The 13205-nt window shown below is 37.3% G+C and overlaps 1 protein-coding gene across 5 annotated transcripts in view; it reads left to right on the forward strand.

Moving 5' to 3' along the window:
* LOC135695654 (uncharacterized) overlaps positions 1–13143 on the forward strand; it is a 39544-nt gene extending 26401 nt beyond the window's left edge. For 4 of the 5 annotated variants that reach the window (XM_065214805.2, XM_065214807.2, XM_089109449.1 and 1 more), the window contains 8 exons: positions 509–666; positions 1312–1450; positions 3048–3307; positions 3845–4053; positions 4786–4822; positions 4994–5375; positions 6665–6871; positions 11004–11241. In XM_065214805.2, coding sequence (XP_065070877.2) covers positions 509–666; positions 1312–1450; positions 3048–3307; positions 3845–4053; positions 4786–4822; positions 4994–5375; positions 6665–6871; positions 11004–11155 — 1544 coding nt within the window. In that variant the 3' untranslated portion in view covers positions 11156–11241. Of the gene's footprint in view, positions 1–508; positions 667–1311; positions 1451–3047; positions 3308–3844; positions 4054–4785; positions 4823–4993; positions 5376–6664; positions 6872–11003; positions 11242–12521 lie in introns of those variants that run through there. The other variant, XM_065214806.2, reaches the window with a different exon arrangement.
* The last annotated feature ends 62 nt before the right edge of the window (positions 13144–13205 follow it).

The raw sequence follows: 13205 nt of genomic DNA on the forward strand, positions 1-13205 counted from the left end.
TAAAAGTCATGAGATATTTCAGTTTTTGTATATTTTTTGAACTCTTAGTTAATTTTTACGTAATGTTGGGAAAATTTTTCCCTCCACCATGGTAGAACTCCAACCGTTTGTTCAAGGTTTTCCGATTTCCTTTGTCTCATGTTTAGGAACGTTTCTAGCATCATCTTGGTAAAGTTACAAAGCCGAGTCTTGAAACACGGGCGGCTCGCCTGATATCATTTCATTGAAAAATGTTCAGGCAGGTTGAAGTTTTGTAGTCAGGCAGGAATAAAAATCTGGCCTGTCTGAAAGATATTTACTATGAAAAGAAACTTGTTTAGAAATGTTGCTGTTTAGTTTTTACCTAACTAAACATGAATATAAATTTATTATTTTAACAGAATTTTAGCTGAAAATTTCAAGACACCTCAAGCTTAAATTAGTTATTCAGTGTTTTGGGTTTTCATGAGCACAATGTACTTGGATTTCGAAGGCCCCCCATTCTTTTATCATTAGTTATAAATTTCAGATGTATACCGACAGCTTTATGGAACTGGGCACAACGCCAATACAGTGCTGGACCTTGCTCGCAGGATTACGGTGTACAACCATAGACTCAGCCAATCTGTTTCGCGAAGACGCAGGTCAAAAACACTCTCACCCAACCAACTCAGGTCATTATGGCAGGTATGGTTGAATGAATACTTTTGATTTGTAGAGGGCAACGTATGGGGGCTGTGGTTGATAAACGATAGCTTAGATAACCTTACCCCGAAAAGTCCTCGTGCTATTTTGTCTTCTTTTAGCGTACCCTATCGCTGGTTAATTCATGAGAAATATTCCTCCCCCCCCCCCCACTTGTTTGTCTGTTTTTGCAATAGCATCCTTGCCTTCGAAGATTTCCCCATTCTTCCGTTTGTTTCTGGCCTTTCGCCTGACTGATGTTAGAATTTTTTCTAACCCCCTCTTCCCGTTGATTGGCACTTCCCCTGTTTTTCGCCCCCAGTTTCTTATATATACAAAATTAAGAGTCGCTAAGAGTTCAATTGTCTTGACTATATTTTAACATGTAGATTTGACAACGTTCTGGGTCTGGTGAAGATTCTAATCTAGTTTCTTTTTCACGTAATATTTTTGTACTAGTCCCTCCCTCTGCTACTCGTTTTAATCCATGATAATCTCACTGAACGGAAATAGAATACATGTTCAGTAGAGTAAAGCAGAGTAAACCTAAGATCTTGAGTTACTCGTTATCAAGCCATTTACAGGATGCTCTTGTCTTCTATTCCCAACCTATCCCTTTTCCATTCATGGCTGCTCTTATTTTTCAAGCGGAAAATGAATAACCAGTATGAAGACCTTGAGTTGTCTGTCACGTCGTCTGAAAGCAAAGTGAGCCCAGAAATGACGAAATGGAACAGAAATGCGAAAGCTTCTTCACCAGGGCGTCGTCACTTCGAGATCCGTCAAGGTAAGGGAACTAAGTCTCTCAAGCTAGAAATCGTACGTATATTGTGTTAGCCTTTCTTTGTCTACACCCACTCAAGCCCCCATCATGTATCTTATTAGAATTCCCCCTTCCCACCATCTGTAACAGGGATAAGAGTTCCTCGGGACCCCTTGTCACTTTGAGTAATCAAATGAAGCGATTCGAAAGTGAACACAGAAACAACTCGTGTTCAGGTTAATCACTGACTGCGTTACTAAAAAAATGACCAAGTATTTTCAAACGGAAATTTACATAAAAGATTTTATTAGTAAGGGGGCATGCTTCAAGGGTTTGAGCTTTCAATTGATTTTTAAGCTTTTACCAACAGAGTCTTTTTTAACATACTAACAAGCGGGGCAATTGCACCTTCAGCCCCAGTGACTTTTAATTTCCCCCACAGCTAATTTTTCTTAGAATAGGCTGTGGTATCCAAGATATGTGCTGGTGTCTGGCACACAATACATATTTATGGTCGGCATCAAAATCGTATGAACTGGATATGCAGCTCTCTCTCTCTCTCTCTCTCTCTCTCTCTCTCTCTCTCTCTCTCTCCCTCTCTCTCTCTCTCTCTCTCTCTCTCTCTCTCTCTCTCTCTCTCTCTCTCTCTCTCTCTCTCCCCCTCAATCTCGTTATGATTAGTCAACCTAAAATAACACACGTGGCCCTTTTAACGTAAACGTAACCTGAACTTCACTTCTGTTTGCATTAATTGTACTGATTCGAATGGCACTTCTATTTTACTTCCTTTTCACACCTATGCCTTTCTGTTCACAATTTTACCTTTCTGTATCTACTGACATTGGCTGGGAATCTCACACTCTATAGCTAAACATTCATCTCAAAACTTGGATTCCTCTCTAAAATACTTGGGTTTCTCCTACCTTTTCAACATTTAGCAATTCACAAATAGCAAATTTCTTTGGAATAATGCACTGATATTTTGGATGGCACTTATAAATCCTGTTTATGTCCTCTTGGCAAAGTTCAGTGAAAAACTATTCACCCAATCAAAAGCTCTTACCTTCATCTTTACGAAAAGTTTGATCGCATCTCTGTCCGTATCCTCAATATCTCTCTTCTCTCTCTTTCTAGGGCTTTGCTATAGACCTCCTACACTTTTAACTTAATTAACATTGCATTTGAAAGTAGTTCTTTTGGAAACAAATCAGTTCTCCCTGCCAATTCTAAATGAATAAAACCAAAACCGATCAGAGATAAAGGTGTTAAAGAGATTGTGAATGAAAACTTCAAAATACGTTTGAGAGAAATGTTTAGTCAATTACTGACTATTAAACAATCTTTTGGTGGTACAAAACTTAGAAATGGCTTGAAAAAAGCAAACATTTGAGGATACTAAAGCTTTTCGTCTGACACTCTCTTCAGAGTATTAAACGTCAGAACATAGATCGAAAGCTCTACGCTACTTCTCATTTTTATGTGCCAGTTACCAATGGAATCATTTTTTGTGACATGGGGATGTCATAAAATTTGAAGGCTTCTTGGCTCTATTAAATTGATTATACAAGACGTATGTAAGGATTATGTTTTTGATTTTATTTATTCATGAACTATTTTGCAGAGAAACGATCCAATGTAAACGGTTTGTATTCACACAGCAGAATTGAAAAGCATTTTGAGATTAAAAAAACTTCATCGTACCCTGGAAATGGTTTAAAAATTAGTCAAAAAGATTTGAAGTCGAATTCAAGTGAATACGCTACGAATCTTGTTGGAGATGGCGTTACCGGACAACTGGCTACAAGAAGATTACCGCATTTGAAGAAGTTCGAAGTGGAGGATTCAGCGACTGATGGAAGTCGAACAAACAGTGTTGACAACGTGAGAAGATTTTAATAAACACTTTTTATTTTGGCTGATAACAAATCCAAATTAAGATTTTGGATCTGAATCTGGTTTTCCTAGATAACATAATGATGAATCACACCTGAGATCAGTTTTATTGCAAGCATTGAAATTAATCTGAATTAAGATTAAAAATCTAGGAGAAAATATACGTAATGGCACAAATGGAATCTGTGTTGGGTTTCATTTAAACCATGATTTGTTTCACGGTTACAGTTGAAGTAAAAATGAGTCAAAATTATCCAGTTAATTATTTTATTCGGCAAATTGCTGCTATAAATCTACAGTTGAATCCAACCTTACACTCTTGAGACTGCTTCTATAATAATTAATGTACTGAACTCAAGTACCATTAGCAGTACTTTGCCTTTCCTCCTCCCTAGTTCTCTCTGAGGCCCTAGCGTCAAACAGTTTTATTGAACTGAACGGTAACGCTGAACTCAGTATACTTTCCTTGCTCATTTTGAATGTTGGACAGTACTCGTCATGTGTCAATACACTCGTATACTATAGATGTTCACCTTTGGCGAAGCATTAAGGCAACCAGCCCAGCCAGAGCCAGTCCGGGAGCAGCTTTCACTGCAGTCACGTGATGCAACTCGAAATTATTTGCGAAACGATAATGGCAGCGTTAGAAAAGCAGCAGAGAAGCTTTCATCGCAAAACGAGCACTGCGAAGTTGCCATGCTGAAGGAGAAAATGCTGTTATGTGGGGCAACAGGGTATGACCTTTAGTATTTTTGTTGTAACTAAGGGTTTAGGGGTAACATCAAAATGCATTTGGTTAAAGACAACCCATTTTGACTTAATATTCTTCTCCTATATCAAGGAGGGTATTCATAGTCAACTGCATTGTTTTTGACATAGCTGATAATCAGGTTTTTCTTTTTGAAGTGAACCCTGATGATCTATACCAAGGCTAGCCTTATTCATCAACAAGTTTATTTTTCAGGCTAATTAAAAAAGATGCTAATAATGGAGTCTTTTATATTCCTTTTGCATTTTATGCTCTTTTTCAGGGAGATCTTTCTGCTTCCAATGTTTCATGAATAAAAATAGTTAAGAATATGTACCCTAATCCTCTAGAAATAACTTCTTCCTATTTATTTCATTTGCATAGAAATTTAGTGCTATCCAAGGATATAATTGTATGGTTTATCCAGAAATGTTTAGTCATAAAGTCTACCCCACTTTTACGCTCTTGCCAATCATTTTGTTGACCCTTTAAGTAGACTTTAGCGATCATTATAGGCCTTACACCAATGGATCGCATTTTTCTTTCCAGTGTCGTAGCTCGTTCTATAAAAACTCATTGCAAGTTATGATGTTATTCGCTAAAGCTCTTATAAAGTAAACTTTTTTGTCAGTTACTCTATGATAAATGTTGGATATGAAGTCTTAGTAATAGTCTGAGTGCGAATAAAATTGTGATAAATTCTGAATTCTGTTCTCAGGTTAGTGAGCTACGTGCTGGATGATGATGAAACAAAGGTAAGACAATAATGGCCGAGATAGTGTTGCACAAATCAACATCAAAATTCTAATGGACGCAGCGTAAAAACACATATTTTCCTGTACTGGCATCCATCATCCCCTTCTAATCTGATGATTTTAATCCCCAAGACTTTGAAGATTCACATTTTGTAACCTTTTTTCCTTTAGAGAAAGGATTTGATTGAAAAAGCTCTTTCTTCGGCAACAAAAACGAATCATTTTCTGACAATGCGCACGAATATTAACGACGAAAATTTACAAATTTCACCAGATGATAGGAAATCTCCCAAAGGAACACTCGAAACTTTGAATCAAACTGAAGGAAGATTCACGTTGCTGGAAACAGAAAAACGTACGCCCAAGATGAGCTCAACGAAGTTAGCTGTGAGTGAAGACACGTCTCCTTTGCTCCAGCGAGGGAACTCTGATATACAAATTGCTAGCAATAAGGTTAGGAAGCTTTTAAACAAGCAAGAAACTTTGATTGGAAAGGAACCTTGCAGTTCTGGCTTGATGAGGTCAAAGACGAGTGAGGATGTTTCACGACAAGGTATTCCCATCATATGTTTTTTTGTTACGCTGATATGTTGCGAATGCCTAGTAGCACTGGGGTTGTTTTGGCATGTCTCCTATTCTGATATTTATGTGACGGTCTGAGTGATGAAACTGATGTTGATATCATGATGCTTTTATTTGAAGAACTGTAGCACAACAACCTACCTGATATTCTTAAGTTTATTTCGATGCTCTACGCAAAACCCTCACAAGGCTGAATATTGATTGGATTAATATAAGAGATCAAGCAGTATGGTTTATGCCAGAATAATTCGAATTTCAGAGTTATTTTCTGAAAAAATTATTTTGGGGGGGTGGAAATTGGGGGCTGGGCCATATGGCCTGTTTAGCATTTTGAGGAGCCAAGGTTTTTTAAATCCATAAATAAGGTATCTAAAACATCACTCTCTTATTTGAATAGCAAAACAAGTTACAGCAAAACATAGAATAGTTACATTTAATATTGGTCTATTTGTGAAAAGCTTTAAAACACTTTCCATTCTCCATCAAACACAATCCTTTTTTGTTTTGTATCTTCGAAGGCTGATATAACGAATAGGATGATATTCAGTGTTAAAGTGTTGAATTTGCCGATTGATTTGACCGTATTTGGAAAACAAAACTTGCTTCCCTTTTTTATTTTGCCAAGATTTGAAACTGATTACTTGTTATCAGCTTTTCGAGACTTTAACTTTCACTTTCATTGCGCATTTGTTTGTTTCGGATTTGTGAAATTTTTTCATTTCTCCCCTTCTTGACTGGCCGTCAGTTTATCCCTACTTTGGCGGTATTTGAAAAACCTGCTTCCCTTTGAGGCATTACATGTTGTTAAACATTCAAAAGTGTCAATTTAAAGATATAATTTAAAGATAAAATAATAATTAATGATATAGTCAAGAAGATTTTTGTGTGATTCGTTAAAGTGACAACTAAATTTAACGAAAGGTGAAGAACATGAATGAGGTGCTCCTTACAACCTATTTTGTCAAAATTACCAAGAAATTTAGAATTATTGCAAAACTGGCATGGTCATTGCTCTTGCATGATTTTGTGGAGTGGACTGAAACTTTGCTTGTTCTTATTTTATTTCATGATTTGTTGAACAGTTCTTCAACAAAATGTATTCATTTACGATCAGAAAAGAAAGGAACCTTAAAAATTTGGTGATTGCCATGTTTTGCTCAAAAATATTTGCTATTCAATTGGTAATTGATTGAACATCCATAAAGCATTTTCATTGCCATGTCTTTTGATGATAATAACAAACCTTATTTTATTTTGCAGGACTTGTCTCACTGAATGTTAACTTGAACATAATGCCTATTGGTTCAAGCAATGTCGATACTGCAAAAACAAACCAAAAACAGGAGAATGTCCTTTCAAATTGTCGCATAAATTGCCATGATTCGTCTACACAAAACTTTGCAACGAGAATGGAGCAAACAATAACTTGGCTCCCTGAAGAAACGTCGTCATTATCAATCACAGAAGGTAAACCTCGTTTTTAGTTTGCCTTTTTGCGATCAGAATGAGGCAGTGCTGTCTATCCGCAAACGGCACAGTCAACATCGTTCGGGTGTCATTTGGGCTTTGGAGCCTGGGAAATATTTCGACTTTCTGTCTCCATTGTCTCCAATGTGTTGCACACACTACTCATACTAGAAGGTGTCTCCATTGAATATCAGGGGGGTGATTCTTTACTTTTACAATAGCTGTTCTTACAAAACAAGTTTTTCAAGGTCTGCCGCTCAAATGTTTGGTAACGAGTTGTGTTCTTAAAAACTGAACATTTTCTGCACCTCACACCCTAACCGCCCCTTTGTCAATCTCCTGGGTGTGAAGTACTCTTTCACAAATTGGAAATAATATACTTGTGAAGGGTTTCATGCGTTTCAGACAATCCTCTGTCAGCAGACTAAGCCCTGCTTCTTGCGTATGGACATGCATATTGTTGCTGTATCAGTTTTAGATACCCATTCATTTCTTTTTTAGATTAAGGAAGGAGGAAATCATTTCGTTTGCGTAAATGGGACAAATGAATTTGTGAGACAGTTTTCTTGGGGGTATTCCTTTCTTTTGGTGTTTGAATTTCATATCAAGTTTATTCATGCATCTGAATCAGATGTGACAGCAAAAGTTTCGAGAGTAAAGTTGTAACGCACACCTTCCATGTCTCATTAGAGAGGATTTTTCGAAAAGGGGCCAATCGAGATTTTTAAATGATTGAAGCCAGTGATCTGGCTAAAATGATATACTGCTACACACTAGAATCTCATGTTATCGATAATTGTATGCTAAATAAATATTTATGGATCTTTCTAAATCGATAAATTTTGGCTGACTGACTAACAAAAGAAATAATACTATGCTTTCATACGCTGTCTTTTAATGAATCGACAATGAGTCCACTGGCAACTAATTGTAAACGATTCAACTAGTTTTAATAGGGAGCTAGATCCGCAAAATTAATGAGGGCTAGATTAGCAAACTTGTTAGACCAAGGTAACAACCATTCTCTGTGAGACGACATTATTTTTCTCTTTGGAGGGAGCTATTACCACCATTGCTTGCACCTTTCAATGCGCTGCGAATGTGAGAAGTTTTGAGGGGCGGGATTCGACGTTAATTAATAAGCTCAGAGCTCACGTAGGTTGGCGTTAAAAAGTCGATATATTGAATACGCTTGTTTTATAAAAGATAAACTCTGACACCCCTTTCTTTTTTGACTTCAATTCATCTACTGTTGGCTTCATCCAATTTTTTCTGCTTTCCAATATTTTGTTCCAGCCATTTTGATGGACTGAGGATGAAATTTTCTTGTACCTTGGCAAAATCCTTTGAGTTCATGTTTAAGGGCTCTTTATGCAAAGTGATTTTTCCCCAATGATATGGGCCAGCTTTGGATGGCTCTCTGCAGGAAGTAAAAACACATTTGCTTTCCCATATGAGCATTCAAATTCAAGCTTTGCAGAATTCATTAATAGACAAAACTGAATTTCCCCAGTATTGTTTGTAAGCTGAGAGATGACCAGTGCTTATTTCGCTTATTTCAGTTCATTAATCTGGCAAGTGACAGCTTCATTTTGGTTAATATAGATCTGTTTCCGGATATTCTCATACATAGCACATTCAGACTTTGGAATTGATTCATATTGCATTCTGGTTAAAGAATTCTCGAATAAAGTGTTGCTTTTAAATGTCTTCTTTCTCCCTAATTTTTTCAACAGACATCGACAGTTTCTAATGCCTGAAATGATTGCAAGTCATAGTTTGTAGACAGCCGAAGTTACGATTTGGCTCCGATGGCGTCTTTGGGAAACTTTACAATCTACCGTTTTTACTTTGCCGCACTCCCCCAAGTTATAAATGCCCAGTTTTCAAGCAACATGGAATTCAACAGAAAGTATTAATTTTGTGTCTAAAAATGCAGCATTGAGCCAAAGTTATAGGAAAACGTGACTGTGAACAATGCGTACTCACTTACGAGGGAGAGGGGGGATTTGTGTTCTTCCATGGTAAAGATACCCGGGCATTTGCCGCAAGCAAGGGCATACTTTTTGGGATTTCCGCGGCCAAGGGTACAGACCCCTATCTAAAATTTGGTCAAGAGCCCCCCTGCCCCTGTGGGTACTTTTGCTGTGAAGCACCCTTGCACAACAAGAACTTTTTATCGTAATCCATTAATTTACGTTTGTATTAAAAACAACACTGTGTATTCTGCGTGAAATTGCAAGTTGTATTATTTTCAAATTCGCATCCAAACAGTTGTAATTCTGTCAAAGGAACGAATTACTAAATGATTATAGAATTTATCATCAAAATTATCATCATAGATCTAAGACGAAATGGCACTGCAAAACAAAATTTTCCCCTGACTTCGGCAAAATTCAATGTCTGCAAATTCAACTATATAGTGAAATTAAGAACCTGAGGAAGTAGGAAATACGTACAAATTTTGATGGGTCCTTTTACGGTCTACATAGAACTTTCTGTGTTTTTTAAAAAAGATTCGTAAAAAACTTGAAAAATAATGATATATTACATTATGAATATTGTGTTTATATTGTATTATATGATATTTAGGTAGAATAAATATTAACATTATAGGATCTCAAGGCTCTGCGTCACTTTTGGTTTGATGCGTACGGAAAACTTAAGTTTGTCAAGGGATCAGCTGAAACACATTGTTCAAGAAATGACGGACACACATAGACTGCATGCATAGTTGTGTTTTTACATCCATATCGTTATACTATTTAGCTAGCAACACATTATATCTTTATAAAGATATGACTCCCAAACATAAACGCTGTCTTGGACGTTTATTTGTGATTCTACAAATACGAAATATTGCATGCCTTGAAGCAGTTCTAGCAGATTGCCTCTGGATCTTATATGAATTCTAATAAATTATTAGGGCAAAGCTGCCATGCCCATGCGAGTAGGCCTTTAGAGAAGGGGTGTCTCACGATGTTGAAAGAACCATTTGAATAATTTTAGCTTGCTCACTGCAGATCGGATTGTCGTGATATAACTTTATATAAAGCGGTATTTGGTCCCTTTATAAAAATTCATTGAAGAACTCCGTTTATTTGGGGTTCTGATAATTGATTAGGAGTTTGCGAGCATACGCCATTCCGATGATATTAGGTTTCTTTGCAGTTTTTTGTCAGGATTTTATTTCATTCAGTCAATTTTCGACTTCGGATGAGACCGTACAGATCGCATAAGACCGTGCCATTATGCCTGATCTTGCAACTAGTTCCATTTAGGCTGATTTGGGCAGCTACATTTAAGCCGGTCAACTTAGCCGGTCATATTTAGGCAGCTCATTTAAGCCGGTCAACTTAGCCGGTCATATTTAGGCAGCTACATTTAAGCCGGTCAACGTAGCCGGTCATATTTAGGCAGCTACATTTAAGCCGGTCAACGTAGCCGGTCATATTTGGGCAGCTACATTTAAGCCGGTCAACGTAGCCGGTCATATTTAGGCAGCTACATTTCGTTCAGTTCTATTCATTTAAGGATTTCGCATTTTGAGGAAAACTAACAAAATTACATATTTATAAGAGAATTTAAATGCAAAAAATTGCGTAAAGGAGCAGCTCTCTAAAATAGGTAAACTTATCGAGGAGAGAGCACCCCCATTGGTTGTCCATTTAAGCAGTCTTGTTTCGACAGCTACATCGAGACTACTCCATTAAGGGATCTACAGAGCCGTCGAGACGAGGCCCCAAATGACAAAAAAACTTCTTGCGACCACGCCATTAAGAGTAGCTTAACTTCAGTCATTCTTTCAAAGTGTTTTTCTTTTTAAGAATAATTTTGTCACTTTTGATCAATTCCATTTTAAAACAAGATTCATTATTTTACGAGGCTTCCTAGACCTCGTGGCCCTGGGGCAATTTGCCCCCCCCCCCGCTCCCCACTTTCGGCGGCTCTGGGCACCTACATGCAAGTAAAGCTGTTTTTAGCTAGCATGGCCCCAGGGAGTTTCAATTTAGACAACATCATTCGATAGACTTGCAATGCTGGAATCGACTTTTATATTCAATCCACCGATCAATCCACCTATTTCAGTCTTGCTCTTTGTCGATTTATTGCTGATCTTGATTATTCCTAGGAATCAAGAACGCATGCGCAAAACCATTGTTGCTGGAGTATAGTGGAAAGAATCTTGCATCAACTCCGTTTTCCAACCGAACCAAAACATGTAAATTGAATCCGCCTCAATTAGGGGGGCTTGGGAGAATGTCAAGAGATTCAACGTTGTAGAGGTGAAAGTAAAATTCAAATCAGAGGTACATTTTGCATTTATTTCTGTAATCGTGAATTTATTTAGCAAGAGTCAATTTTGCATATTTCACGTGTATTTCTTGCTTGTTATCTAGGAATAAATTATTTAGAAAACAAAGAGTTTATGACTTAAAAAACTCATGACGGCAGCGCGTGCAGTTTATCAGCTTTTTAATAACTAGCTTGATATTCTGAAGGTACGAAAGCTAAGATAGCTGTCCGCACCACAGAATAGGCAGAAGGGTAACTCTCGTCGGTTCCTTCGTTTTTTTTAGTCTGAGTCAACAATAGAATTTTTTATATCCCCCCTAACCTCGATTTCAGTAGACAAACTTAGCTATGGCAAATTATCGATCATTAATCAGATAGTAAGCGAATTATGATACATAATTGAATTTCTTCTCAATAAAGTTGTCTACTTTCATTCCTTTTTTAAATTACCCCGACAGATACATGCTAAGCCTCGTATAAGTTAACGCAAACTTTCACCCAGAGTGAGGAGAGTCGCCAGCTCTCTGTAATTCCAGGCGTAGGAATCATGAGGTGTGGTCACACCGAGAGGAAGGACCAGGACACTGCTCGATAAGCATAAGCTTCTCAGTGTCCTAAAAACTACATTCGGATGCTAAGTAGAAACCAATGCAAAAATACAAATACAATGCATGCGCTAGAATTTTCAGACTTGTTCACCTGATGGACAGGAGTTCCCCTTCTGCCTAATTCCTATTCTGTGTCCGCAAAGCCAACTTTTTCATGATGATAGTTCATTCCAGACAAAAATGAAAAATGTTTATTCACTGCGGAGCACCGAAAGCAAAATTAGGTTTCGTTATGCATCGCTACGATGAAAGAGATTGGGATTTCCGTCTCAATCAGTTAGAAATTCCCAATACAGTCTTCAGATGCGCAAGGAACTGGCGCAAACAGAAATTATCTGTTTCGCCATAGTCTATGGTTTCGTCTGCTTTTAAATGGTATACACAATACAATCCAATTCAATATAGTAATATCGGATATGATTTGACAAGTTAAGAACAAACTGTAAATGTCTTATAGCCAAATATGTTCCTTGCACATCACCAGAAATTAGCAGTCCTACTCTCCATGCACTTTTTTGCACCTATTTCGCCATACGATGCTACCACAAATCATGTTTGATACACTGCACCACTTCATTGCTTCTTTTGCCTCTTCCCCTGATAGTCCTAGCCTTTTCAAGTTTCCCTTCACATCCTTATGTACGGTCCCAAGTGATCCAAAACACATGACACTGATTCTTGTTGCAATTCCATTTTCATTCATTAAGTTTATCAGTGGTTGATACTTATATCCTTTTTCTCGGTAGGATGTATCCATATACAAATCAAAGCAGACAGTAACTTCAACAATTTCACATTCTCTCTTGTTCATTTTTATCTCTAGTATATCAGGCTTCCTTTGGTTTAGCTGTCGCAATGCATTTCTGATGTGTGGAAAAGCTGTTTCTACCATTTTGTTGACAAATAACGTTGATGTTGAATTTTTTTTTTTGTGTGGATTTTTTGGCATAAGAATTCTACTACCCGATCGTGCCTCCGCGAGTATAAATCTTTATACTTTCTGCAGGAATTCATTAAGTGTACCATTGATTCAGTCCGTTCATTACACATTGAACATCTTTTATCGTGATCCTTATTCCACATATGAATTAGCTGATTACAAGTAATTTGATTCATACGTGCACGTAGAATAAACTTGACTAAACTACCAGAGAGTTTCCATCCGTAATAAATTTGATGCGAAATTTTTTTGTCTATATTCTCAATTGCTATAAAACTTCCTTGCATGCGGAGCTCACAGCTTTTAATGATATCCTGTTTCTCCAATTCCCCCTCGATTTCTCTTTTCAAATCTTTCCTTTTCAACTCCTTGCCATTAACGACAACCACAGCAAAACCATCCTTGAAAATAACTGATCCATTAATTATAATAAATCCCTGGCCACATACGGATTGAAGAATTGCAAAAGATTGCTCTCCTCGGACGCGCC

Source organism: Rhopilema esculentum, chromosome 2, assembly GCF_057945365.1.
Source record: "Rhopilema esculentum isolate cy_ngs chromosome 2, ASM5794536v1, whole genome shotgun sequence".
Taxonomy (NCBI): Eukaryota; Metazoa; Cnidaria; class Scyphozoa; order Rhizostomeae; family Rhizostomatidae; genus Rhopilema; species Rhopilema esculentum.